General features: G+C 43.4%; 2 protein-coding genes across 2 annotated transcripts; both read right to left on the bottom strand.

The window, feature by feature from the left end:
- Positions 1-60: 60 nt before the first annotated feature.
- LOC311237388 (alpha-ketoglutarate dehydrogenase component 4-like) lies at positions 61-9999 on the bottom strand. Its single transcript, XM_084325227.1, has 4 exons — positions 9873-9999; positions 9573-9636; positions 5610-5806; positions 61-772 (listed from the first exon to the last, which is right to left on the bottom strand). The coding sequence occupies exons 1-4, from the start codon at positions 9900-9902 to the stop codon at positions 755-757; spliced, it is 309 nt and encodes a 102-aa protein (XP_084181353.1). The 5' UTR covers positions 9903-9999; the 3' UTR covers positions 61-754.
- A 3798-nt stretch (positions 10000-13797) lies between these two features.
- LOC311237387 (uncharacterized protein) lies at positions 13798-22702 on the bottom strand. The gene is made up of 2 exons (XM_084325226.1): positions 22657-22702; positions 13798-16252 (listed from the first exon to the last, which is right to left on the bottom strand). The coding sequence occupies exon 2, from the start codon at positions 16249-16251 to the stop codon at positions 15310-15312; it is 942 nt and encodes a 313-aa protein (XP_084181352.1). The 5' UTR covers position 16252; positions 22657-22702; the 3' UTR covers positions 13798-15309.
- Positions 22703-25520: the final 2818 nt, after the last annotated feature.

Raw genomic sequence — 25520 nt, 5'->3', positions numbered from 1 at the left:
CCTTGTGTGCTTGTTTTTAAATCAATTCAGTGTCTTCATGTGAATCACAGTACGACAGTGAGCTCATAAACATGTATTCTTTATTTCTTTTGATACACATCACAAATATGATACAAAATACTGAGCATGATATCAATAATAATAATACATACAGCTTTAATTATCAAAATTAGGCTATAGATTTGTCAACAATCTCCCCGCTGCTGCAAAGGCACCCCTTAAAACATTCTGCCATTTAAGAATCCCATACCATACCACTAGCATATGTACACCGTAGCCACCATTTAATTGCAGGGTAGTACAACTAGCATACAAATATACATTCAGTGCTATAATTCAGCGATAGCAGAACAGTTAAATGACATGGGATTTGATTTTGAATATGATACTGCGCTAATGCTGAGCAATAATTCACTCACATTACAGTCTTTCAATGGGATTGTATCAGGACGAAATTGTGGTACACAATTCTGTTTAGATTATAACAGGGAATTTTGGTTCGACATAACACTTTACATTTCCATGCTTCGATGAACATCAATTGGACAATTTAAGATGTGATTTTGCAGATGTAGTGATATATGGATACATGTATACCATCTTTAACTTTATCATATGAAATACATTTCTTTCAGTATACTTGGCTGTATACTGTGCTAAATATTTGTGCGTTGCGACAGCTATGGCAGACAACCCTCCATCCAAGCCCGTGCAGAATGACGTCCAGGAGTGAAGTGTTTGACAGATCTCTCTGCTACTCTGGACCTCCACGCTGTGAAAATAATAATAATGAATTGTTGGATTATTTATTACAGAACAAAAACCGCATTGCACGATATCCACTTTTTTTTTATTGCGGATAGTACCAATTCTGAGCACTAAACTCTGAGGATCGGCTGATCTCATCCATTACTTTACTGAACATCTTGTCGTTGGACATTGAGAGGAAATGTCTTTGCAGTGTTTTGTTTTTCTCTCCCATTTTCTCCCCAAGTTAGTCATTATGCAAATTACCCATGTGTATCACAGGCCTGGTTGTTGCGCTAACCTTCCGTCTGTCTGGTGAGGGTGTAGACTACCACATGTCTCCTCTGTTGGTCTGGGGAGGGTGTAGACTACCATATGCCTCCTCTGTTTGTCTGGGGAGGGTGTAGACTACCACATGTCTCCTCTGTCAGTCTGGGGAGGGTGTAGACTACCACATGTCTCCTCTGTCAGTCTGGGGAGGGTGTAGACTACCACATGTCTCCTCTGTTGGTTTGGGGAGGGTGTAGACTACCACATGTCTCCTCTGTTGGTTTGGGGAGGGTGTAGACTACCACATGTCTCCTCTGTTGGTCTGGGGAGGGTGTAGACTACCACATGTCTCCTGTCTGGTGAGGGTGTAGACCCACATGTCTCCCATCGGTCTGGGAAGGGTGTAGACTACCACATGTCTCCTCTGTCAGTCTGGGGAGGGTAGCAGTGTACATAAAGACCCAGTGCCTCATCCGTAGCTAACAGTGTATTGCACTACCACAGGACCTAGCATGTCCTACCATGCTCTGTAAATAACTCATGTACATATACCGATATGCCCTACTTTGTTTACTTGTTTTATTGCACAATGTCGTTCTATTGGATTCTTATTATATATTACTATTGTATTATGCACAATTGTTGCGGGCAAGACCCCCCGCATTTCATTGTATACTTGTATGCCGTGACAAATAAAACTCTTGACTTGACTCTTGACTTGTGTAGACTACCACATGTCTCCTCTGTCGGTCTGGGGAGGGTGTAGACTACCACATGTCTCCTCTGTCGGTCTGGGGAGGGTGTAGACTACCACATGTCTCCTCTGTCAGTCTGGGGAGGGTGTAGACTACCACATGTCTCCTCTGTTGGTCTGGGGAGGGTGTAGACTACCACGTGTCTCTGTTGGTCTGGGGAGGGTGTAGACTACCACATGTCTCCTCTGTTGGTCTGGGGAGGGTGTAGACTACCACATGTCTCCTCTGTTGGTCTGGGGAGGGTGTTGACCCACATGTCTCCTGTCGGTCTGAGGAGGGTAGGCGGCTACCACAATACCACATGTCCCCTCTGTTGGTCTACCACATGCCTCCTCCAACACAATTGGAGTCGCCAGCCGCTTCTTTTCACCCGACAGCGAGGAGCTTCACTGGGAAAGCGTAACGCATGCTCTAGTGCAGCGGTTCTCAAACTACAGGTCGCGACCTGCATTGGCAATACAAAAAAAAAGTGGGAAACCGATGAGCTAGGGCTGGGCGATATGGCCTAAAAATTTAATCTCAGATTATTATTTTTTTTAATCCGATTTACGATTTTAATCGATTTTCTTCTCTTGAAAACTAGACACCTGGCAGCGGTGTGTATTTGCCATGTCTCGCGCCTTCATCACCAGAGGCCAATACACATCATCTCACTACATCCTGCGCAGGATGTGCCGCGACGTGCGCAAGCGTGTGTGACGGCCCACATGAGAACGTTAAGGATACACATCTCACTACATCCTGCGCAGGTATAATCGTCTGGCCTCAATACGTTGAATCTGGGACTACAAGGTCGCGACACAGACCTGTTTGGACTGACAGCTCAAATGGAGAGCTGGATTAAGGAACTCCGTTTGTGGCACTCCAGGATCATCAGCAGAGATTTTGGGGTATTTACTCAGCTTGATGGCTTTTTGGAGCAACAGAATGTAGCACAAAATTATTTGATGCCCATCATCTGTAGCCACATAGAAGGGCTCATTGAAACATTTCGGAACAATTTGGACAAATGGATCCAAGATCCGTTCATTACGCATGACGCAACAGGCCTCCCACTGTCTGAGCAGGAGGCACTCATTGATCTGTCTTGTGACGAGCTACTGAAAGTCAAGTTCACTGGACAGGCCCTCGCAAAGTTCTGGATCTAAGTCCGGAACGAGTACCCAGTGTTGTGTAATGCTGCGCTGAGAAAGCTTGTCCCCTTTGCATCAACATACCTCTGTGAGGCCGGAAAATAAATACAAATCTCGCTTCAGAGTAGAAGCGGATCTCCGCCTCTTTCTCAGCACAACGCAGCCATGTATCATGGAACTATGTTAAAATGTACAAGCACACCCTTCCCATTAACACTTTCAGTGCCACGGACGACATAACTCGTTTTATCAGCCCCCCACGTTGAGTGCCCACAACGACAAATATAGTTTTATTGTTTTATTTGATCTGAATTCATATTTCATCAACCGAGTCTCCCGTTGGTACAGCAGCCCCTACAGGAGCTCAGATTGGGAAAAAAGCGCCCCCTATCGTCTATCCCTGTGTAACTGCAGGTCAGTCGCTTAGACTGACCTGGGATCTGTAGATCTCTGGGGGGGGGAGCCAACTCGCTCCTTGTGCTGGCGAGCAGTCTGCTCAAGAGCGATCTGCTCGCGGGACTGAAATCAGCCTGGAATATATATTTACAGCAGCCAATAATCAATCAATAAGCGTGATCGATATTTGGAATGGCGATCAGGAATTGGAATAATCTTTTTGGAGAACATCTGATCTGAGGTAAGGAATCTATTTTACCAGTCTTGGGATAATCAGAGTTGTATTCGCTGAGATCTCAGCGTTTGCCCTATGTGTGATGTGGCTGTTTGGCTGTGATCGCTGATGAGGAAATAAGAGAATCGATTTTTCAGCTCGCGTCTATAGCGTGCATACGTACACATATACTATCGATAATCTAGCGTTTATTTGAAAACGATTCATAAATAGGCAGAAAAATGACAAAGTTTTTGTGTATTCTAGAATATTCCAGTAAATGTCTTTTATCATGGAATCTATATATTTTCCTTGAAAACGAGGGCTTTTCAAAATGCTATAAAACGAAAATGAACCGATAAAAAAACTATCCGCTTCGACAATGTTGACTGCAAACGAGTCATTGATAAGCGACGGGCAGATTAGACACATAATTTAAGGCGTTTTTAACGTCAACATTGAAGTCGGTGGTGGCATTCAACGGGGTAAATCAACGTTAATCAAAGGCACCGATAGTGTTAAGATAGGGGGGGGGGGGGGGGGGGGGGGAGAAGGATGCCACATCATTAGCTTCGGCTAACACGAGGAGGGTTTTTGGCTAACGACAGGCCTGAGCCACTATTGGACTGATAGCAATGACAATACAATATGATAACATCTGAGATGAGGTTCTGTTTATTTAATAAACAACGCTCTGTCAAGAAAGGTATGCTGTCAAGGTGTCGAATTCTTACAAAGGTGGTGAATACTTATGCTGCGGATTGCACTAACGGGGAATGATAAGGTTTTATCAGCCGGTATGAGGAGACGTCGGGGGAATCAAATACACAACGCAGAGTCAGTGGATGGAAATGAGAGCACAAGCCAAACAGACGAAGACGTGATACTGGCTGATTGATCAGAATCTAACACTATGTACCCTGGTTATTATATACTATGTGTATCCTGGTTAACAATGTACCCTGGTTATTATATACTATGTGTACCCTGGTTATTATATACTCTGTATCCTGGTTATTATATACTATGTTTCAAGTTCAAGTTTCTTTAATAGTTGTCATACAGAAGTACAGAATACTTTCATACAAAATGCTTCTTACTGTTACGCTCCAGAGACTGTGCTAGACAAGATAGTATCAAATAACATAGTATAGCATGTAATTTAGAAGAAGAAAATGAGGTCACAGTGTTCGGTATAGACATATGTACAATGTACCCTGGTTATTATATACTATGTGTACCCTGGTTATTATATACTATGTGTATCCTGTGGTTATTATTATTTATTTATTAACATTTATTTACCCGGGGTAGGTTCTCTGAGCACGGATGCTCTTTTTCAGGAACGCCCTGCTTCACACAGTTCCATTCAAACCTGGGAGCTGCCCAGTACAACCACAGTCTGCCACCGTTGGCCACTGAGCAACTCCACTGGAGCAGTTGGGGGGTTAGGTGCCTTGCTCAAGGACACTTCAGCGGTTGGTGTTAAGGGGATAGGAGAGAGTTATTACCCTGGTTATTAGATACTCAGATGAGTGTATTTCTAATCACCATGGTACAACAGGAACAGACCTCTATCTCCAGCCCCGCTCTCTTTACAATGTAGGTGGTGAAGAGAGTAGACTGGGTGAGGTGGAGAGTAGACTGGGTGAGGTGGAGAGTAGAGTGGGTGAGGTGGAGAGTAGACTGGGTGAGGTGGAGAGTAGACTGGGTGAGGTGGAGAGTAGACTGAGTGAGGTGGAGAGTAGACTGGGTGAGGTGGAGAGTAGACTGGGTGAGGTGGAGAGTAGACTGGGTGAGGTGGAGAGTAGACTGGGTGAGGTGGAGAGTAGACTGGGTGAGGTGGAGAGTAGACTGGGTGAGGAGAGTAGACTGGGTGAGGTGGAGAGTAGACTGAGTGAGGTGGAGAGTAGACTGAGTGAGGTGGAGAGTAGACTGAGTGAGGTGGAGAGTAGACTGAGTGAGGTGGAGAGTAGACTGAGTGAAGAGAGTAGACTGGGTGAGGTGGAGAGTAGACTGAGTGAAGAGAGTAGACTGGGTGAAGAGAGTAGACTGGGTGAGGTGGAGAGGTGAGGGGCACTACGTGGGACAAACCTGGATGTACTCCATCTCCTCCAGGGCCATCGTCCTCCTGCGGTACCTCTGGGGCAGCTCTCCGACGTTGGCAGCAGTGTCCGGTGTGCCCTGGAGCCAGTGGCTCAGGGTTGCTGCGGCTGAGGAGGTCACGGATGAACTGTGGCTGCTACTGGATGGTTGACCTGCAGCCACCCCCTTTTTCAGCACCTCTTGAGCTATAGGGAAACGGACAATGTTTTGTACACAAAGTTTCAGAGCAATACATACAGCACCACCCGATTGTTCGGCGTTGTTCATTAGGATTGAACTTGACTTGAATGTTCTTCCTTTGCCCGGCCAGGATGGTTCAGTCAGTATTTGTGAACAGAACACGTACCACTCTCTCCCAAAGCTAGAAATCAGAGAGAACCCTCCAATTGGTGAGTAAATCTGTCAAATCTGGGGCCGCTCCACAGTGATCACCTCTGATCTCTAAAGGGAGAAGACGTAGTGGTGTCTTCTGGGTAGAAAAGAGGTAGAGGATGTTGAATGAGCTTCTAACGGCACGGCAGCAGTGGGAACACTTTGGCTGATGTAGCTGGATGGTGCTCACTCTAGCTTTCATCTCTTTGGCTGCTCCAGAGACGATGAATGGGGGGCCTGTGACTTTATGAGGCCAACAAACCTTTATGTGAGCTCAAATGAGCTTTTAATTCTGATTGAGAACTTCTAGCAATGCTAGAATATAAACCTCATTTGGGTGTAAGGGCTCACAAACATTTTATTTCCTCAAAGTCTGAGCCTTTTTACTTATTATTATTATTTTTTTTACTTAATTATTATTACATTTTTTATTTATTTACTATTATTATTATTTTTTTTTCTTTTCTTATGTATGTGGGGACAAGTAGGGATGGATATTAGATGTATACCAGTCCAGGATCTATACTGATACTCACCCTTTTGTTTGTGTTTTTGTCTCTTGTTTTTTGTATGGGTGATGGGTAAAAAAAAATGAGTGTCAAGATTTAAAATATGCGTATGTACATTTGTGTGTGTATGTACGTATGCAAGTATGGATATGTGCAGTTATGTATGTGTATGTTGTTACACATACTATACCTAAATGTAAAATGACTTTCTTTGACACAATAAAGTATAAAAAATAAACGAAGTCTGAGCCCCAGACTTTACACATAAGTGACATCACATTAGTGACATTACTCTCAGCTACATTGCTGACTGACTCTCTAATAATCTACACAACCGCCAGAACACTGCGATCATCAGATGCAGGTCTATTAGAGGTCACCAGAAAGAGTCATAAGAAGATCGGTGATGCAGCCTTTGTAAAACCACGCCCCCAAAACTGTGGAACACGTTACCCAACAATATTAGGGAAGCCAATACGTTAGACATTTTTAAAAGGTCTTTACCAAAGCATTTGACTAACTTTACACTATTATACTGCACTATTTCTCTGTGATTGACATTGCACTATTTCCCTATGTTTTATTCCCCATGTTTTATTTTTTTATTTTATATATTCGAGGCTGAACATCCGTACTAGTCAATTACTGTTTTCCCACAGATAGGCGGGACGTTTTGGGACCGTGAGCGGAAATGTGAAAGGCTTTACAGACCAAGTCTTGGTGTCTTTATTATTTATTATAATTTTTATTGCACTGCACTATTTTACTCTGTCTATTGCTTTTATTACAGGTTCGAAACTGACGGGTATTAAACTGTGTGGGTATCAAGCAAGAAAGACTGTCAGGCTTTAAAACTGTGTAAGACCCAGGCCTAGAACCACGCCCTGAGAGAGGGAACTGCGCCCCGAGTGGGAGGTTTGAAGGGTCAAAGTTGGTATCAAGCAAGAGGGAAGACTGTCAGGTTTTAAACTGTGGATACCAAACAGAAGGTACTGTAAAGACGACTTTGAACTGTTAAACAGTAATCCAGAACTATTTTATTGCACTGTAAAAAACTGTGATTTTATAGTATGTCTGCACTTTATGTGCTCATTTCATCATTCATGTCTTTTCTATTCTACTAAAACTTAATCAAACCATAAACAAGGTGGCCCGTTAGGATGTTAGATCCTAATGTGAAAAACTGTGATTTTATATGTCTGCTCATTTTACCCTTGCTATTATTTAAATTATTTTTACTTTTATCTCTACGCTCCACTATCCGCTGGGTGCATACTATGACCTTTATCATGTTTACATAAATTCAAGAAGGCTATTGGAACGTGAGGTTCTGATATGATTTGATTAATATATCTGCATTATTTTATCCCACTTTATGCTTTGCTCTTGCTGCTTGTTTTACACAGATTTAGTCTTATTTCTTACTGATGTAAAGCACTTTGAACTGCAATCCCCCGTATGAAAGGTGCTATACAAATAAAGTATTATTATTTATATTTTTATTATTTTAATAATATATTATTATTTATATTTTTACTCAGGTAAGCGAAATGCACAATTTTTTCACCAGAGCCAGTGTAGCAGATGTGAGCCATCCTGCTTTTAACAGTAAAGTGGGAAAGGGTAATTTACATACATAGGTGCCACAGTGGAACGATCTGACATCAGTGTCAAACTGACAACCAATCTGAGGTCTTTTAACACTTTCTATGCCACTCACGAGTTTTCTCGGAATTATTAATATCTCGTTGAAAGCCACTCACGAGATTTCTCTGATTCTTTTTTTTTAGCGATCTGAAATCATATTGCATCACGCGAGCCTACCCTAGTCTACCCGAGCGCCGCCGGCGATCAGATGTGGAAAAAAGCGCCCCCTATCGTCTCCCAGATGACATAAGGGATTTTGGAATGGACTCAATGAAAATGGATGGGGAAAAAAATCCTGTACTCCACATTTTCCAGTCCACTGATGCAGCCGGGGTTATCACAGTTCATTCTGGAGCCTCTGAGACCCGCGGAATCATGTGTACTACTGTATCACGTTGGATCTATACACTTATCGATTTTTTCGAATGGTGATCAGGAATTGGAATATACCAGTTGGATAACATCTGATGTCAGGTAAGGAATCTATGTTATCAGTGTTAGTATAATCAGACTCATTTTGATGAAGATATAAGCTGTTTTGTGAAATGGGCTCTATCGGTTTCACTGTAAAAATCCAAGAAGAAATGAACACAGCGATTATCCGTGCGCGGCTCGAATGTGCGTGCGTGCACGTATAATATTGATCATCTAGCGTTTATTTGAAAACGATTCATAAATAGGCCGACAAATATCAACATTCTGGAATATTCCAGTAAAAGACGATTATCATAGAATGGTCCAGAATGGACTGTTTTTTACCTCAAAACGGGTGCTTTTCAAAATGCTCTCAAACGGAAATGAAGCGATAAAAAACCAATCTGCCTTGACAGCACTGACTGGAAAAGGATTCTTTGATAAGCGACGGGCAGATTAGACACATAGCCATAATTTAAAACATAGATTAGGCGATATTAAGTGTAACATTGGCGCTGATGGTGGCATTGAAGCGCTAACTCTGGCGCCACCTCGTGGCACTGAAAATGTTAAGCAGCAGATAAAAGCTGGTCCTTTAGAAAAGGTTCCCCTATAGAGGGTCATTAGCATAAAAAAGAGGGAGCACATGTTGTTGTGTACGGTATTTGTAATTTTTCATATGTATGTTGTATTGTAATGTATCACTATCTTTATATTAACTGTTAATTGTACGAGGACCTCAATGGAAATAAGTCCCAAGGGCCAAGACTTTCTTGTGACATCCTCGATTAGCTGTAAATATGTTTTACTGCTTTTCAAATAAATCAAAAATATTATTATTATCACAGATTGGAGGGTTCTCTCTCAGATTTCTAGCTTTAGGAGTGGTACGTATTCACAAATACTGACTGTTGCACGGCTGCAAGGCAATGTAACACAATGATCATTCCTTTAGTTAACTTTAGGCGAATCCAGTTGGCTTACTTCATGGGGTTGATTAATTACTTACCATCGGGTCTTGGCACACCAACACGATTTGGAAATTTGATGAGTGGTGCATGGGGAAACACAGCCTGTTAACGTCAAACCCACATACATTCAGTGAGCCTCTATTTTCTAACAATCAAACAATTAGGTGTAAATTACTAATACATTTTACAATTAGGTGCACATTAATAATAGGCTACACCGTGCACAACTAGTCTAAATAAAGCCTCCCTCTCCTTACGCACGATTTGGATTTACACATAAAACGCCGTTATTCGTGATCATTGTGACATATTTATTTCAGTCGTGTTCTATTGTTTACCCGAGCCACTGTTCTCCCGGCTGCTGCCATCTTTCTTCAATATTTCTTCGTCGGCGACTTCTGCTGCGGTGACCTTAGAAACTTCCTGGTTTGTTTAAAAACGCACAGTAGGTGGCGCTATGCGGCCATAATTTCATATCTCAACAAATCCAGTTGATTGATTGAAAACCTTTGCAGAATGGGTACAATACAGTATGGCTCAATACAAACAACTGCTAAGAGGATGCAGACCAGAAAAATACGTTTGTCTTGTTTACATAAGGGTCCTCCATTTTCAATTAATCAAGTTGACCTCATCCTTGGTTATAAAAGGGTTGTTGCTGTTGCTATACAAGGAAAATATGTTATACAATAAAATGTGTGATCCAAACATCAATCCATAATGCCTAACCACCAAAAAAGCAAACTTGTTTTAATTGTCTAGTAGTTTATTGAGTCAGCTCTTATAGAAGATGATTGATTGATTGATTGATTGATTGATTGATTGATTGATTGATTGATTGATTTTTATTGTGGAGTAAAAGACAGCATCCAAGGGATAAAAACATGAGAAAGTGCAAGCACTTATTTCCATCATGGTCCCTGATTTTGGACATGGACAGACATCATAAAACATAGAGCTTCATAATAAAACATACTAAAACAGAGCATCATAATAAAACATAGAGCATCATAATAAAACATAGATCATCATAATAAAAAACAGAGCATCATAATAAAACATAATAGCAACCCCATACAAAAACACTCCCTACCCTCTCCTTCCTAGACGTAGCTATTCTATACTTCACTGGCTAGCCATTTATTTGTGGCACGTCTAAAACTTCCCCCCTCTTCGATGTTTTTCAGGGCCACTGGAAGCTTGTTCCACTCCAGTGCTGCAGAATATAAAAAAGTATTTGTGCCCATTAGGGAGTTACATTTTGGCAGAATAAAATCCGTACTGCTCCTTCTAGTGGAGTATGAATGATTGTCACGGAATCGATTAAAATAATTAGATAGATATTTCGGACCTGTATTTTGAACTATCACACTTGTGTGTGAGACCTAATTTGATGTGAATTACCCTTTTATTGACCGGAAGCCAGTTTAGTTGCCTAAAGAAAGTTGGCCCTAGGTGAGTGCGTGGAGGTAGTTTAAGGACTACTCTCATTAATTTGTTTTGAGCTGTCTGAAGTTTGTTTTTCAGGACCTGTGGAGTGCCACTAAACCAGGAGGTGGCAGCATAGTCAAAGTGACTTTGTACTAATGCGCCCGCTAGCATTTTAAGTGTTGCCTGGTCCAGTAGTTTCCCTTGTCTAGCTAGGAATTTCGTTTTCTGGCTGATTTTAGTGTGGGCTTTTTTAGGCCTCTCCTGTAAGATGTGTGTCCAGTATGCAGCCTAGATATACTACAGAATCCTTGTTTGTTATTTGCTTCTCACCTACTCTTACCTTCATTTCAATTTCTTTACCAAGCCGTTTCTTTGATCCGAACAGGATGGCCTCTGTTTTTCCTAGATGAAGAGATAGTTTGTTATCTGACAGCCATGTCTGCACACTAAGGGTCCTCTCCACTACTGCCAAGTCCTTATGGGAGACCAGAATGGCTGAGTCATCCGCATAAAGAAAAAGGTCTGATGAACAGGCATTCTTCATATCATTTATGTAAATGAGAAAGAAGAGAGGCCCCAGGACACTCCCTTGAGGCACCCCGCAGGTGATCGCCTTGGCTGAGGAGTAGGTCCCGTTTACATCTACCATCTGAGACCTGCCTGATAGATATGAGGTGACCCAGTTCAACGCTGACCCACTAAACCCAATCGCCTTCAATTTAAATAAAAGGACACTATGGTCAACCGTATCAAAGGCCTTTTGTAGGTCCAACATGATCATTCCACAGAATTTCTTTGCATCAATCTCCTTTCTGATGCAGTCAGTCAAATACACCAGACAAGTCTCAGTGGAATGAGATTGTGTAACTGGGGCGTAAGTGTACCCAGTGTACCCCTGCTTGTACCTGACACTAGACAACAGGTAAATATGCGTTTTTAAATTGTATTTGCTGTATTTCGTGGCTGTAAAAGGTTTGTTTATGTTGGTATAGCTTGTAAATCCTTTGAATGTGAATGCAAAAAGGTCAGGCAGGCAGGGTCTAACGGGAGACAGAAGAATGCGTTAGCTAAATCCACCACAGTGAACTGGAAGTAAATTAGTCTCAGTAGTTTCATTGATAGCTCTGAGGTCATGTACGCCAGATTCAGTTCCAGCTCAGAGTGGTCCATAATGTGTACCACGGGAGGGCTCCAAGGTACTTGGCAGACCACTTTAAGAGGAGTGGAGAAGGTCACAGTCACCACACTAGGGCCAGCCTAACAGACCTGTGCCTGCCCAGGTATATAAAACAGACCTGGGCAAGTGTGCCAATAAGTTCAGTGGAGCGGCAAATTGGAATAGGCTGCCGCCACAGATAAAGAGCATAGCTAGCCAACCTCTTTTTAAAAGGAGGGTCAAAACATGGCTCACAGACAATACTAGCGCTTAGCCATGGGAGGTAGGTGACCAATGGTGGTACCCAGGTGTAGGCCATTGGCACATAGTGAATGTGGGTGATTACTGATTATTTAGTGATTACATGTCATATGTTTGTCTGTTTGGGACCATGATGGAATTAAGTGTTTGCACTTTTTGTGTCATCCTTTGGATTATTTTGTACCCACCCCCCCCCCCCCGCCACCCCGCTCACGGTAAAGAGACAGGCCGCAACACACCAGCCCTCAGTAAACCCTCAATAGCCACATATCTGAGATTATATTGAGGTCTCCATACTGGAACCTGTCCTGTGACTACAGTATATGTGTGGTGCGGGTGTATGTGTGGGCAGGGGTGTAGCTCCAGATTCTGGGCCCCATGAAAAAATGTATTTGTAGGGCCCCAGTGAATGCGAGCGCGCGAGTGGAAATTCTTTTGGCCATTTTTGTATTGATGAAAACGCATAATATGGTTTTTACTAGGGATGCTCGATATTGGCTTTTTTACCGATACCGATATACCGATATTGTCCAACTCTTAATTTCCGATACCGATATCAACCGATACCGATATATGCAGGGTTTCCCCCCCCCAAAAATGGAATAATTTCAGGTAATTAACACTTTGATTGCCACTCACGAGTTTTCTCGTATGAGCCCCTGAGAATGTGCTTCATACAGTAAAAAAGTTCAAAGAAGAATAAAGTCCCAACACTATACACACGTAAAGTACAACCTAAATTACAATTAAGTAAAAATGCAGACAATGGTCCTCATTCTCGAACATGTTCGTAAGTGCCTTGGTAAAAATTTCGTACCAACAGATTTGAAATGTGGTATGGATGTAGTGCAAATATTTTTGTAATAAATATATAAAATATGGTGTAGTAATTGTTGACAGAGTAGATAACAGATGTTCAGACAGGGGTTGTCAGGACTTGCAACAAAATTCTTAAATAACAGAATTTGTTCAGATACTTAGCCTTTAGTGTAATTATTATTACATGTTAAATGTCCTTTACATACCCAAGTTCAATGCATGTCTTGTAGGTGTTCAACAGCAGATCAAGTAGGAATTGTCGAATGGCAGAACATGACTGTGACAGAGAGAGAGAGAGAGAGAGAGAGAGAGAGAGAGAGAGAGAGAGAGAGAGAGAGAGAGAGAGCGAGAGAGAGAGAGAGAGAGAGAGAGAGAGAGAGAGAGAGCGAGCGAGCTATGTTGTGTCTGTGACTTCAGAATGGAAAAGTACAAGGTGAAGCAAACCTGATTGGCTGGAGTTTAATCTGGACGAACACACACACACACACACACACACACTTCAGAAACAAACATAGTATCAATGAGAGCATCAATAATACACCTGAGTGATGTCTAGTAAAAAAAAAAAAAAAAAAAAAAAAAAAAAAAAGCTAAGCTACCCCCCCCCAGCTACGCCCCTGTGTGTGGGAGTGTGTGTCTGAGTGTGTGTCTTGGTCACAGTCTCTATGCATGTCTTTCCCACACTGTGCTTTCTCTGCTCTTGTGACTGATTCTAAAAAGGGTGTAGTCTGTGTTAACATGTAAAGGGACCCGGGGGTTCTCGGTTGGCAGGTACATTGATTGATTGATTGATTGAAAAGTTTATTAACAGATTGCAGAATGGGTACAGTACAGTACAGCTCAATACATACAATTGTTAAGGGGATGCAGACCAGAGAAAGACTTTCGTCTTGTTTACATCAGGGTCCCCCATTTTCAATTCATCATAACATATATGACATACATGACATACTGTAGATGTCCTCAGTAAGATGTAAGTGTCATAAAGTTAATCAAGGTCTGTGGTGTGGTTAGAGGTGTATGGGATCTTTTGGTGATGCCGATGGGCCTTGAGACATAATTTTTTTCCAGGCAGGTGTGATGGGAGACTGGAGCAGGAGTATATTGGTAATTTAGGTATTGACCTTTGAACCTAGCCTGTAAACCTACAGGGGAACAGCTGATTTTCCACTCCTAGTTTGATGAGTAGGTCTCTACCCATTAGGTTGGTAGGACACTTTCGTGCAAGCTTAACTTCCAATGGTGTGGTGAAGTGTTGAGTGTCCGACTACTCTCATGCTCTGAGTTTTTTCACCATTAAGAGCAGCACCTGTGTCCACCATTAAAGGATCTTTGATGCCTGCTATGCTGCACATGGCCATTGGTTCTTCATGTGGGGCATACAGTCCGGGCTTCTGGATCTCCTGGGCCTCCCCATAGGGAGGGTTCCCACTGAGTTACTGGTGCCTGTTGGATGGGTGCAGTAGGCTGTTTTGGGTTGGGGGGCAGAGCTCATTTGGTGTTGCTGTAGTGGGGGTTGTAAGTACAGTCTGTTGAATGAATGAAACACGGACCCGGTGGTGGCCCACTGGTACTGTCCTCCTTGCTGCCTTGACCCCTGGCCTGCATCTGCCCCCTTGCTGGCTTGTTGCTTGAGGCGCAGCAACTAACTATGAGACTGGTGCTGGAGGTCAGTCTGTACCATTTGCTTTTTTTTGTCTTGTGAGCCTGGTCATAGGTGAAGGTCGTAAGTCCTGCCTGTCTTCTAGTTAGTTGTGGATTTATTTTTTATTTATTTTAGTTTAATTATGCAAAAGTAGTAAAAATAAGTTGTATAATAATAAGTGTAATAAGTTCTGAAGTAGATGCGGAAAAGATAAAATAGACAGCAGAGTATACTCTAGTCTCGAGTCAATGAGGTTTCTAAGCTTCGTGCCACACAGACTGGTGTCCTTCCAGTTAGCTGTCCAGCAGTTTGCCTAAAAAAGCTCCAGTCTGACGAGTGAGCCTATCATATGTAGCAAAACGTAGAAAAGTCCCTTTCCCCACTAAAACGACAGCGTTTGATGGTCAGTGCTGGTTATTCCTATCTCGATTCCTGTCTTCTCCATGGTTGAGTCGCTAATAGCTCAGATATTTGATATTATCTCTTTTGCAGAGTCAAGATCAACTATAGAATTTCTAGGCCCAAGGTAAGGAAATGATGCGTGACATGCAGTGAGACTTTTGCGTAGGTCTGTGTGTTTTACTGCCAGGACCTCATCCTCATCCAGGTGAAAGGCCAGTGACACGTTATCCCAGACATACCACTCTTCACGTCCGTCGCACGGCACGGCGCGAATTATTTCATCGTGCGTGTCAATGATCATCTGCTTACTGTGAGTTTCCGACAAGGCCTGGGCGCGCCACACCACTTTACCTTCACCACTTTTATAAGCGCAAACTGCCTGAACGTTGTCACCGTCGCCATCAGTGAGAAGAGGGTACGAATCGAACTCCGTCGTCTTTGGTCTGTGAACTATCACTGTGTACTCGATCTCTGATTTGTAAAATACTGTTTCATGGATTCTCATGACGGGCTGTTTTCCTTCGCAGAACTGCTCTTGATATGACTTCAAGAGCTGCTGGATGGGAAAGGTGAACATATAGGTCCCGTATGGGGATTGTGGATGCTCCGGCTGCAAGAATGCAGGAGATGTGGTGAATTGATTCAAGAAGCGATCTTGTTTTGGTCGCGCATTGTCGGTTTGGTGAGGGAAGACATTGCGAAGGTATCGATTCTCTGCCGTCTCAATATCACCTTCCTCAATGTGGAGGGACCAGTATGAAAAACCAGTCATTCCTCCTTTGAATCCACTTGAATCCATGATTCCTAGAAGGGGTTTCTCATAAGTGACATGAGAAATGTTGCCGATGTGGAATTCCACTTTAGGATAAGGTGGAATACAGGTTCCCATTTCTTTATCCAGGTATGACCTGAAGCGCATTGGCTTCTGATTCAGAGCCTCCAGACTGAGATGCTCTCCTGGGAAAGAAGTAGATCCTCTTGATCGCACTCTATCATCATTCATCCTGGAAAGTACAAATTGAAGATAATTAAAATCACATCACAAGATAATCGGATCACAGCTTCCATTAACCTTTAATCAGGACCCTTCCTTACCCCCTACTACGTATTCATAGGAGCCGCTTCAAAATCAAGATTTCTCCCTGTGTTACTTGACAGAACCAGTTTTTGCCCCTTTGACTCCCTATAATTCACCAAGGGTGCCATATGAGCATAATTTTATCACTTTTTAACTCCACAATACAATGTAAGAAGACACCACTTAGGACCTCCTGGTTTATGCTTTCAACTAGGGATACTGCTACAGTCAGTCAAATTCACATTAATTTCTATTGGGATCATAGATTCATGTAGACGCCCCTCTCCCCAATAACGTAAACAGTTAAAGACCCTCACCAGTCATAACACAATAAAGTGAACCGAACATTTCCACAGCCCATGTGAAGCAGACATGACCCCTGGTTGTACAAAAATAATATATATAGTATACATATAGAGCATAGAAGTGCTCCACATATATAAACCATAAGACATAATCAAACCAATAGTTTTAGTGTCAAATGCTCCTTTTTCATTTTCATCATATTTAGTCACCTTCATTTATTTTTCATTTTAGTCAGTCAGTTTTAGTCAACTACAGGTCTGAGCATTTTAGTCTTAGTCAGTTTTAGTCTCGATTTTGACTTTTTTGTTTTAGTCTAGATTTAGTCAGGGGAAAAAGCTTCGTTGACGACCATATTTAGTCATCATTTTCGTTGACAAAATGAACACTGCGTTGTAAGTTGCTTTGGATAAAAGCATCAGATAAATGACTAAATGTAAATGTAGTGTGGTAGTGAATGGGTTAACCTTCTGTAGTGTGGTAGTGAAAGGGTTAACCTTCTGTAGTGTGGAAGGTTAACCTTTCACTACCACACTACAGAAGGTTAACGCTTTCACTACCACACTACAGAAGGTTAACTCTTTCACTACCACACTACAGAAGGTTAACACTTTCACTACTACACTACAGAAGATTAACACTTTCACTACCACACTACAGAAGGTTAAACTTTCACCACACTACAGAAGATTAACACTTTCACTACCACACTACAGAAGGTTAAACTTTCACTACCACACTACAAAGGGTTCAGTGTTTCCCACAGGATTTTGTGAGACTGTGGTGCATGGGTGAACCTTGGCCCCTCTAGGGGGGTCCGGGGGCATCAAAACCACTCTCAAAGAACACCTATGGGAGACTGCAATTCGAAACTGGCCCCTGTAAATGTCCTAACCCAACCCCCTCCAATGTACAGTAAATTACCACGTATGGTTACGTCAATATTCCAATGTACAGTTTTGCTTGTACAGTTGTACAGTGTCCCCCCCCCCACCCCACCTACCCAACCTCCTCCAATGTACAGTTTCTACGTCAAATGTATATACTCTCTTTTCTAGACTCTTTTTGTATCACAAACAGTACTGTATTTGCAAATCTGGTATGTCATAAATGTATAGATGTAGCAGTACTGTCTATCTGTATGTCGTGTATGTCATATATGTTATGATGAATTGAAAATGGGGGACCCTGATGTAAACAAGACGAAAGTAAACAAAATAAAAGAGCGACGTCTATAGCACCGGAAATACGTTTATTTTGTACATTATCTAACGTTAACACGAACCTAAACTAACTTTAGGTTAGTTAGTTTATGTTCGTGTTAACGTTAGATAATGTACAAAATAAACGTATTTCCGGTGCTATAGACGTCGCTCTTTTATTTTGGAACCCCCCGACCGGAAGTAAAAATGTAGCCTCGTTATTTGCTTTAGTGTCCGATTGTTGGTTTTCGTTAGCTAGCAGCATATCAACACCAGCCATGGGAATACTGTTTTCTAAATTGGGGAGGCTTTTAATCATCAAGGTAAGAGGATTTGAAGGCATGGTATCCATAAACTTCAATCGGTTCGGATCCTTTGAATGAAATGAGAATGTAAACAAACACTGGCGTCACGTTAGTAAGTATCACTGCGTTGCGTGAAATCACTGACTGCGCCCCGAGAGGAGTGGTTCGGCAAAAAATTGTTCAGAGTATATTTGCTTAGAAAACGTAATTGTCGAATTCAATAATTTTTTATTTCTCCACGTGGTAAATACACAGGTCACAACATGTTTACAGGAACGTTTTGGAGTTGTATTTGGAGTGTATTTCGTGACTGTAGGGGACTGTAGGGAACTTCAGGGTAAAGGACTGCCCCACTTCCAGTGATGAAGCTAAGCTACGCTAACGGAGCGGATGTTCCCTAAGCCTACTGCACGCACAGAGAAGAAAAGGGTATGTATCTTCTTGTCTAACTCCAGGGAAGATGGCAAATAAGCTAATTTCCCAAAATGTTGGCGTTTTCCTTTAACACATTCGGGGCCATTGGGATGAGTCTAATTAATGTCAAGAGGACCGGGGAATGTAAACAAACGTGGGGCTGTTTGTACAGCTAAATCTATACTTTATAGTATTGCTATATCTGTCCATTCTCATTGTCAATTGAGTCCATAAACCGTCCCTTCAAAATGGCTTAAAGAAAAAAATAATTCATCAATAGGTTCTCATTTTATAGCACCGTGAATATAAGCGTTATACGGGATTTGGGACTAGTATATTTTCTGGAAGGCTATATAGGGCTAATAGCTGCTAACGTTATATCCAATGGCATTTCCGTTTTACAGATGCTACAGAAATAACTCAAACTGCATATGATCGGCACGATCCCAAAGCATGTATGCATGAAAGGGGGGGGGGGGGGGCGGGGGACGTCGTTTCTGATTATCGATTACCAATAACCGCGTTAGCCTCACAGGCCGAACGCCTGGTTGAGTATCATAATAATGCCCGATTGGGCTGTACTTTATGTGAAAAAGATCTTACCATGGTCCGAGCTGATCCCCCCCGAGCATTTCCCCGTTATCGATCGCCATCTGGTAGATCGATATGTCCATTGGCTGATGATAAATCCCCTTATTGCATGGTGAAATCTGCGATGGAAAATGTAATCCAAGCTATAGGCTACACATCCAGAATCCAGCTAACTGAAATCTCCATTGAAAGTAAAAAAAAAATAGTCCACCGTTCGGCCACAGGGAACATTGCATTATCACGATAGCGCCCCTAAGAGGATCTGGCCGGTATTGCACTTTGTCGAATTCATAGAGTAGGGTAGATCTGCAGTGCCGCTCGGCGACCTTGAATAGGTTATTAAAATGGAATAAAAGCAATAACAACTTGCCACGGATTTATCCGTGCCTCTGTCCACAACGCGTGGAATCGAAACACGGAGATCTCCGTGCTTGGGCGGGATTGTGTTAACAATTGTATGTATTTTTTTATAAAATTTTTTTATAAATGTTTTTATTTTCTTTTTTCAAAACATACATAGAAACAATTGTATTGAGCTGTACTGTACTGTACCCATTCTGCAATCTGTTAATAAAGTTTTCAATCAATCAATCAATCATGCCCCCCTGGAATTTTTTTTGTGGTTGTACATTTTAAAGTTAAATGCATCAATCTGGTGCACTTTGAGAGCAAAATAAAGAGGCTAGATCTATGATGAACTTTGTGCTCAAAACACAAAATCGACTAGACTAGTGCTTCCCAATCCTCTCCTCGAAGCACCCCAGCCGTTCAATGTATTTGTTAAATTCCACCACCAGCACACCTGATTCAACTTAACTAACCCTTTATTAGTTGAATCAGGTGTGCTGGTGGAATTTAACAAATACATTGAATGGCTGGGGTGCCCCGAGGAGAGGTTTGGGAACCACTGGACATTTGAGCCATCAAAGAAATGAAGCAAAAGTGGTTACCTGTGTTGAACTGGTTTATTTAAAAAATAAAAATAAAAAAATTATATACTGGATTACTATTACGACTACTACCAATGCCAATACTACTGATACAATTGGCAAACTTTATATTTAAATGATTATTATTATTATTTTTTTTATTACTTTTCTTTTTTTGGTTAATTATAAAACTGTGGCGGGACTAATTAGACTGTGGCAGGTTAAGGCTTGGAGCAGCTTATAGCTGGTCATTTTAAAAAGCAAAATGAGGAGAGAGAGGATGACGCTGGTGGGGAGGGAAAGAGGAGGAGGTTGGTGGAGAGACGAGGAAGAGGCTGGTGAGGAGAGAGAGGAGGCTGGTGAGGAGAGAGGAGGAGGAGGAGGCTGGTGAGGAGAGAGATGAGGAGGAGGCTGGTGAGGAGAGAGATGAGGAGGAGGCTGGTGAGGAAAGAGATGAGGCTGGTGAGGAGAGAGGAGGAGGAGGCTGGTGAGGAAAGAGATGAGGAGGAGGCTGGTGAAGAAAGAGATGAGGCTGGTGAGGAGAGAGGAGGAGGAGGCTGGTGAGGAAAGAGATGAGGAGGAGGCTGGTGAAGAAAGAGATGAGGCTGGTGGAGGGAGAGAGGAGGAGGCTGGTGGAGGGAGAGAGAGGAGGAGGAGGCTGGTGGAGGGAGAGAGGAGGAGGAGGAGGCTGGTGGAGGGAGAGAGGAGGAGGAGGCTGGTGGAGGGAGAGAGAGGAGGAGGAGGCTGGTGAGGAGAGAGAGGAGGAGGAGGCTGGTGAGGAGAGAGATGAGGAGGAGGCTGGTGGAGGGAGAGAGGAGGAGGAGGCTGGTGAGGAGAGAGATGAGGCTGGTGGAGGGAGAGAGGAGGAGGCTGGTGAGGAGAGATGAGGCTGGTGGAGGGAGAGAGGAGGAGGAGGCTGGTGGAGGGAGAGAGAGGAGGAGGCTGGTGGAGGGAGAGGAGGCTGGTGGAGAGAGAGGAGGCTGGTGGAGAGAGAGGAGGCTGGTGAGGAGAGATGAGGCTGGTGGAGGGAGAGAGGAGGAGGAGGCTGGTGGAGGGAGAGGAGGCTGGTGGAGAGAGAGGAGGCTGGTGGAGGGAGAGAGAGAGAGGAGGCTGGTGGAGGGAGAGAGAGGAGGAGGCTGGTGGAGGGAGAGGAGGCTGGTGGAGAGAGAGGAGGCTGGTGGAGAGAGAGGAGGCTGGTGGAGGGAGAGAGAGGAGGCTGGTGGAGGGAGAGAGAGGAGGCTGGTGGAGAGAGAGGAGGCTGGTGGAGAGAGAGGAGGCTGGTGGAGGGAGAGAGAGAGAGGAGGCTGGTGGAGGGAGAGAGAGGAGGAGGCTGGTGGAGGGAGAGGAGGCTGGTGGAGAGAGAGGAGGCTGGTGGAGAGAGAGGAGGCTGGTGGAGGGAGAGAGAGGAGGCTGGTGGAGGGAGAGAGAGGAGGCTGGTGGAGAGAGAGGAGGCTGGTGGAGAGAGAGGAGGCTGGTGGAGGGAGAGAGAGAGAGGAGGCTGGTGGAGGGAGAGAGGAGGAGGCTGGTGGAGGGAGAGAGAGGAGGCTGGTGGAGGGAGAGAGAGGAGGAGGCTGGTGGAGGGAGAGAGAGGAGGAGGCTGGTGGAGGGAGAGAGAGGAGGAGGCTGGTGGAGGGAGAGAGGAGGAGGCTGGTGAGGAAGGAGGAGGAGGAGGCTGGTGAGAGAGGAGGAGGCTGGTGGAGGGAGGAGGCTGGTGAGGAGAGAGTAGGAGGCTGATGAGAGAGGAGGAGGCTGGTGGGGAGAGAGTAGGAGGCTCAGCCCCTCCCTTTTCTCACTACTGGAGCTCCGTGAAAATGAAAGTTATCTGCCCAGAGTATTTCTCCACTGTGAGCGTTCATATGAGGGGGAAGCTATGCGTCTACATTTGTGTCTCAACCTCCTACCCCTTCTGATTCAGCCCCTCCCCTTGAAGCACATACCCCCGTCCCGACCCCAATGTCTCATCCTCTTGTCTAATCTATATAAGAGCTATACAAATAAAGTTTATAATCACATCCTCCTGGTCACATGGCCCCACCCCTTCCTTCCTGTCATGTATAAATATCGACATAGTCTGTGTCTTGTGGTACTCATTACGGGACCCCCTCTGCCAGGGGTCCGTTGGGTCCCCTCTAAGCCAATTCTCTTATTTGATCTAATTATTCCCCTGGGGCATTCACCACAATGTACATTACAGTGAAAAGCTTGGTTCCGTATGAGCCCCTGAGAATGTGCTTCATACAGTAAAAAAGTTCAAAGAAGAATAAAGTCCCAACACTATACACACGTAAAGTACAACCTAAATTACAATTAAGTAAAAATGCAGACAATGGTCCTCATTCTCGAACATGTTCGTAAGTGCCTTGGTAAAAATTTCGTACCAACAGATTTGAAATGTGGTATGGATGTAGTGCAAATATTTTTGTAATAAATATATAAAATATGGTGTAGTAATTGTTGACAGAGTAGATAACAGATGTTCAGACAGGGGTTGTCAGGACTTGCAACAAAATTCTTAAATAACAGAATTTGTTCAGATACTTAGCCTTTAGTGTAATTATTATTACATGTTAAATGTCCTTTACATACCCGAGTTCAATGCGTGTCTTGTAGGTGTTCAACAGCAGATCAAGTAGGAATTGTCGAATGGCAGAACATGACTGTGACAGAGTCTTTTTATACAACTCACTTACATAACTGCTCTGTGTCAGCCCTCCCCAACCTGTCTGGAAAGATACGTTTAAAAGATATGAGTGTGTGTGTGGAGAGAGAGAGAGAGAGAGAGAGCGAGCGAGCTATGTTGTGTCTGTGACTTCAGAATGGAAAAGTACAAGGTGAAGCAAACCTGATTGGTTGGAGTTTAATCTGGATGAAGCAAAACTGATTGGCTGGAGTTTAATCTGGAGACACACACACACACACACACACACACACACGCACACACACACACACACACACACACACACACACACACACACACACACACACACACACACACACACACACACATATCTCTCTCACAGCTATATCTCTCTGTCACACACTCACACACAGGCAGCCATATCTCTCACACACTCACAACCATAGGCAGCACCCGTATGTAAGATCAGGCTAGGCTATGTCGACCCAAACCAGCAGCCCCAGTCTGCGCATTATTATAGGCAGCCTAGGCTACGATTGTGTGTGTGTGGGCTGCTGCAGCCCGGTGGTGACAATACGCAAGGATCGGCCAACCAAGGTGTCAATGGCAGTAGGTGTGGTGGCCGTTTAACATTCCAGACTGCAGGCAGTGACCAATGTCGTGGAATATATTATCATGTCATTATAGATCTGTGTTGAGATATCATTTTATCTTTGTACAGCTTGCTAGTCAGACACTAGCAGATACCACGGTCCCTTTAATGTGAGGAGAGGATCACTTTTGACCTAAATCTTTTCCTCTGCTAGCAAGATTGTTTAACATTCCAGTTAGGAACATCGCGAACATCACCGCCTAGCCAAGGCTGGTTCTCCTTTGGGCAGACTTTGTTTACCTGTCTGGGTGTCTAGTGGACGCCATTTCAATTGTGTATTTAATATACGTGTGACTAGAGCTCTTGGTCATTTTATGGCCAGATGCTACTGTGTGAACATGTTGTCTCTGACTGTAAACTGAACTTTCATTGTGGCCACGGTGAAATAAACTTTTCTATTATAAATAATGACTCAGAATGATTAATGTAAACGGCTCATCGTTTTGTCCTTTAATATTTCCCATTACACCAATCACGCCGCATCATCAAACTAACCGATGCCAGTCTGGTCTTCAAAATCCTCCATGGTCTAGCCCCACCCCCACTTTCCGATCATCACCTCCAGGTTCACCAGAACTGTTGTACCGGGTGACTTGGCTGTTTAGGGACAAGTACATTTAGCAAATCAGCCCTCTCCGTGAGAGCTGCCAAGACCTGGAACTCCATTCCAAGTTACATGCTGCCTGGGCATAACACGGATCACCTGAGGCCAAGGGCTTGCTCTACGGGGGCATGATGAGACTGAGTCAGAGTTAATCAAACCGACCATATCTCTCTGTCATACTCGCAACCATATCTCTCTCACACACTCACAGCCACATCTCTCTCACAAGTCACACACACTCACAGTAATAAATATACGTCCCAAAGGGCTAGAAGAGTGGAACTGGACCTGGTTGGGTTTCATCTTTGAGTGGAACTGGACATGGTTGAGTTGAATCTTTGAGTGCTAACAGCTAACAATCAAACAATTAGGTGTAAATGACTAATACATTTTACAATTAGGTGCACATTAATAGGCTACACCGTGCACAACTAGTATAAAGAAAGCCTCCCTCTCCTTACGCACGATTTGAAGATATATTTTTAGATTTACACATGTAACCTGAGGTACTCAGGAGTTCTCTGGCCAGGTACTGCTAGCCTTGAAAGGGAACGTCCCATGAGACTTTGACCAAACTCACGTTTGTTCTCGTCAGCTGGCATTGACACTCCAGGTGATTACAGTTGCAGAGAGAGGAGGTTGTACTGTGCCCCACTGGTTTTTAAGGTATGAGCAGGCTAAACACTATAATTTGATAGATCTGTTCACCCTTGCCAACTTCCATTTATCTTTTTATCATTTATCATTTATTCTATCTATCTTTTGTGTAGACGTGTTGCTCCTACCCCTTCCGATTCAGCCCCTCCCCTTGAAGCACCTACCCCCGTCCCGCCCCAATGTCTCATCCTCTTGTCTAATCTATATATAAGAGCTATACAAATAAAGTTTATAATCACATCCTCCGCCCCACCCCTTCCTTCCTGTCATATCGACATAGTCTCCCAGATAGCAAAATATGAGTTAATCAACGTTGAAATAGGGTTAGGCAGAAATATTGAATCTATGTTGAAGCCTGACATCGAAATTATACAAATCGTTGTCTATGACTTACATGTTGAATCAACGTTAGGTTTTCAACCATAACTGATACTATATCAATGTTGATTCAACCATCATCTAAATGGTAATCTACATGCACATTTTAGTTGATTTTATATTGAATCAATGTTAGGCATCAATGTTTATTCAACCATAATCTAAATGGTAATCTACTTGTACATTTGTAATTTGTACATCTACTTGTAACTTGTAAAGTTAAGGAATCAATACTGATTAACACTATGATCGCCGATGACGAGTTAAGACGTCATTCCTAGCCATGCTCATTCTGCCGAAGACGCCGTAACTCGTCTTTGATGTCAATATTTCAAAAATCTGTAATCGAAATCATATTTCCCCTCCGGAGCCCTGAGACACACTGCAAAGCTCCACTCAACTCTCTAGCGGTTCAAGAGCGCCATCTGGTGGCCGATCGGCAGATCGCCAACCGGAAATGACCCTTTGAACCGGAAGTGCTCATCCATATGTGGTCCGGGCACTCGCTATCGTTAGAGAGA

Source organism: Notolepis coatsorum (genome assembly GCF_963971535.1).
Source record: "Notolepis coatsorum genome assembly, chromosome: 11".
Classification (NCBI taxonomy): Eukaryota; Metazoa; Chordata; class Actinopteri; order Aulopiformes; family Paralepididae; genus Notolepis; species Notolepis coatsorum.
The sequence above is the reverse complement of the archived record's forward strand: the minus strand, read 5'-3'. Positions and strand labels throughout refer to the sequence as shown.

Coding starts and splice junctions, on each gene's coding strand:
- LOC311237387 (XM_084325226.1), bottom strand. CDS start 16,251: ATGAATGATGATAGAGTGCGATCAAGAGGATCTACTTCTTTCCCAGGA.
- LOC311237388 (XM_084325227.1), bottom strand. CDS start 9,902: ATGGCAGCAGCCGGGAGAACAGTGGCTCGG. Junction 9,637..9,872: donor CCGGGAGAACAGTGGCTCGG/GTAAACAATAGA, acceptor TGACGTTAACAG/GCTGTGTTTCCCCATGCACC. Junction 5,807..9,572: donor TGGTGTGCCAAGACCCGATG/GTAAGTAATTAA, acceptor GTTTCCCTATAG/CTCAAGAGGTGCTGAAAAAG.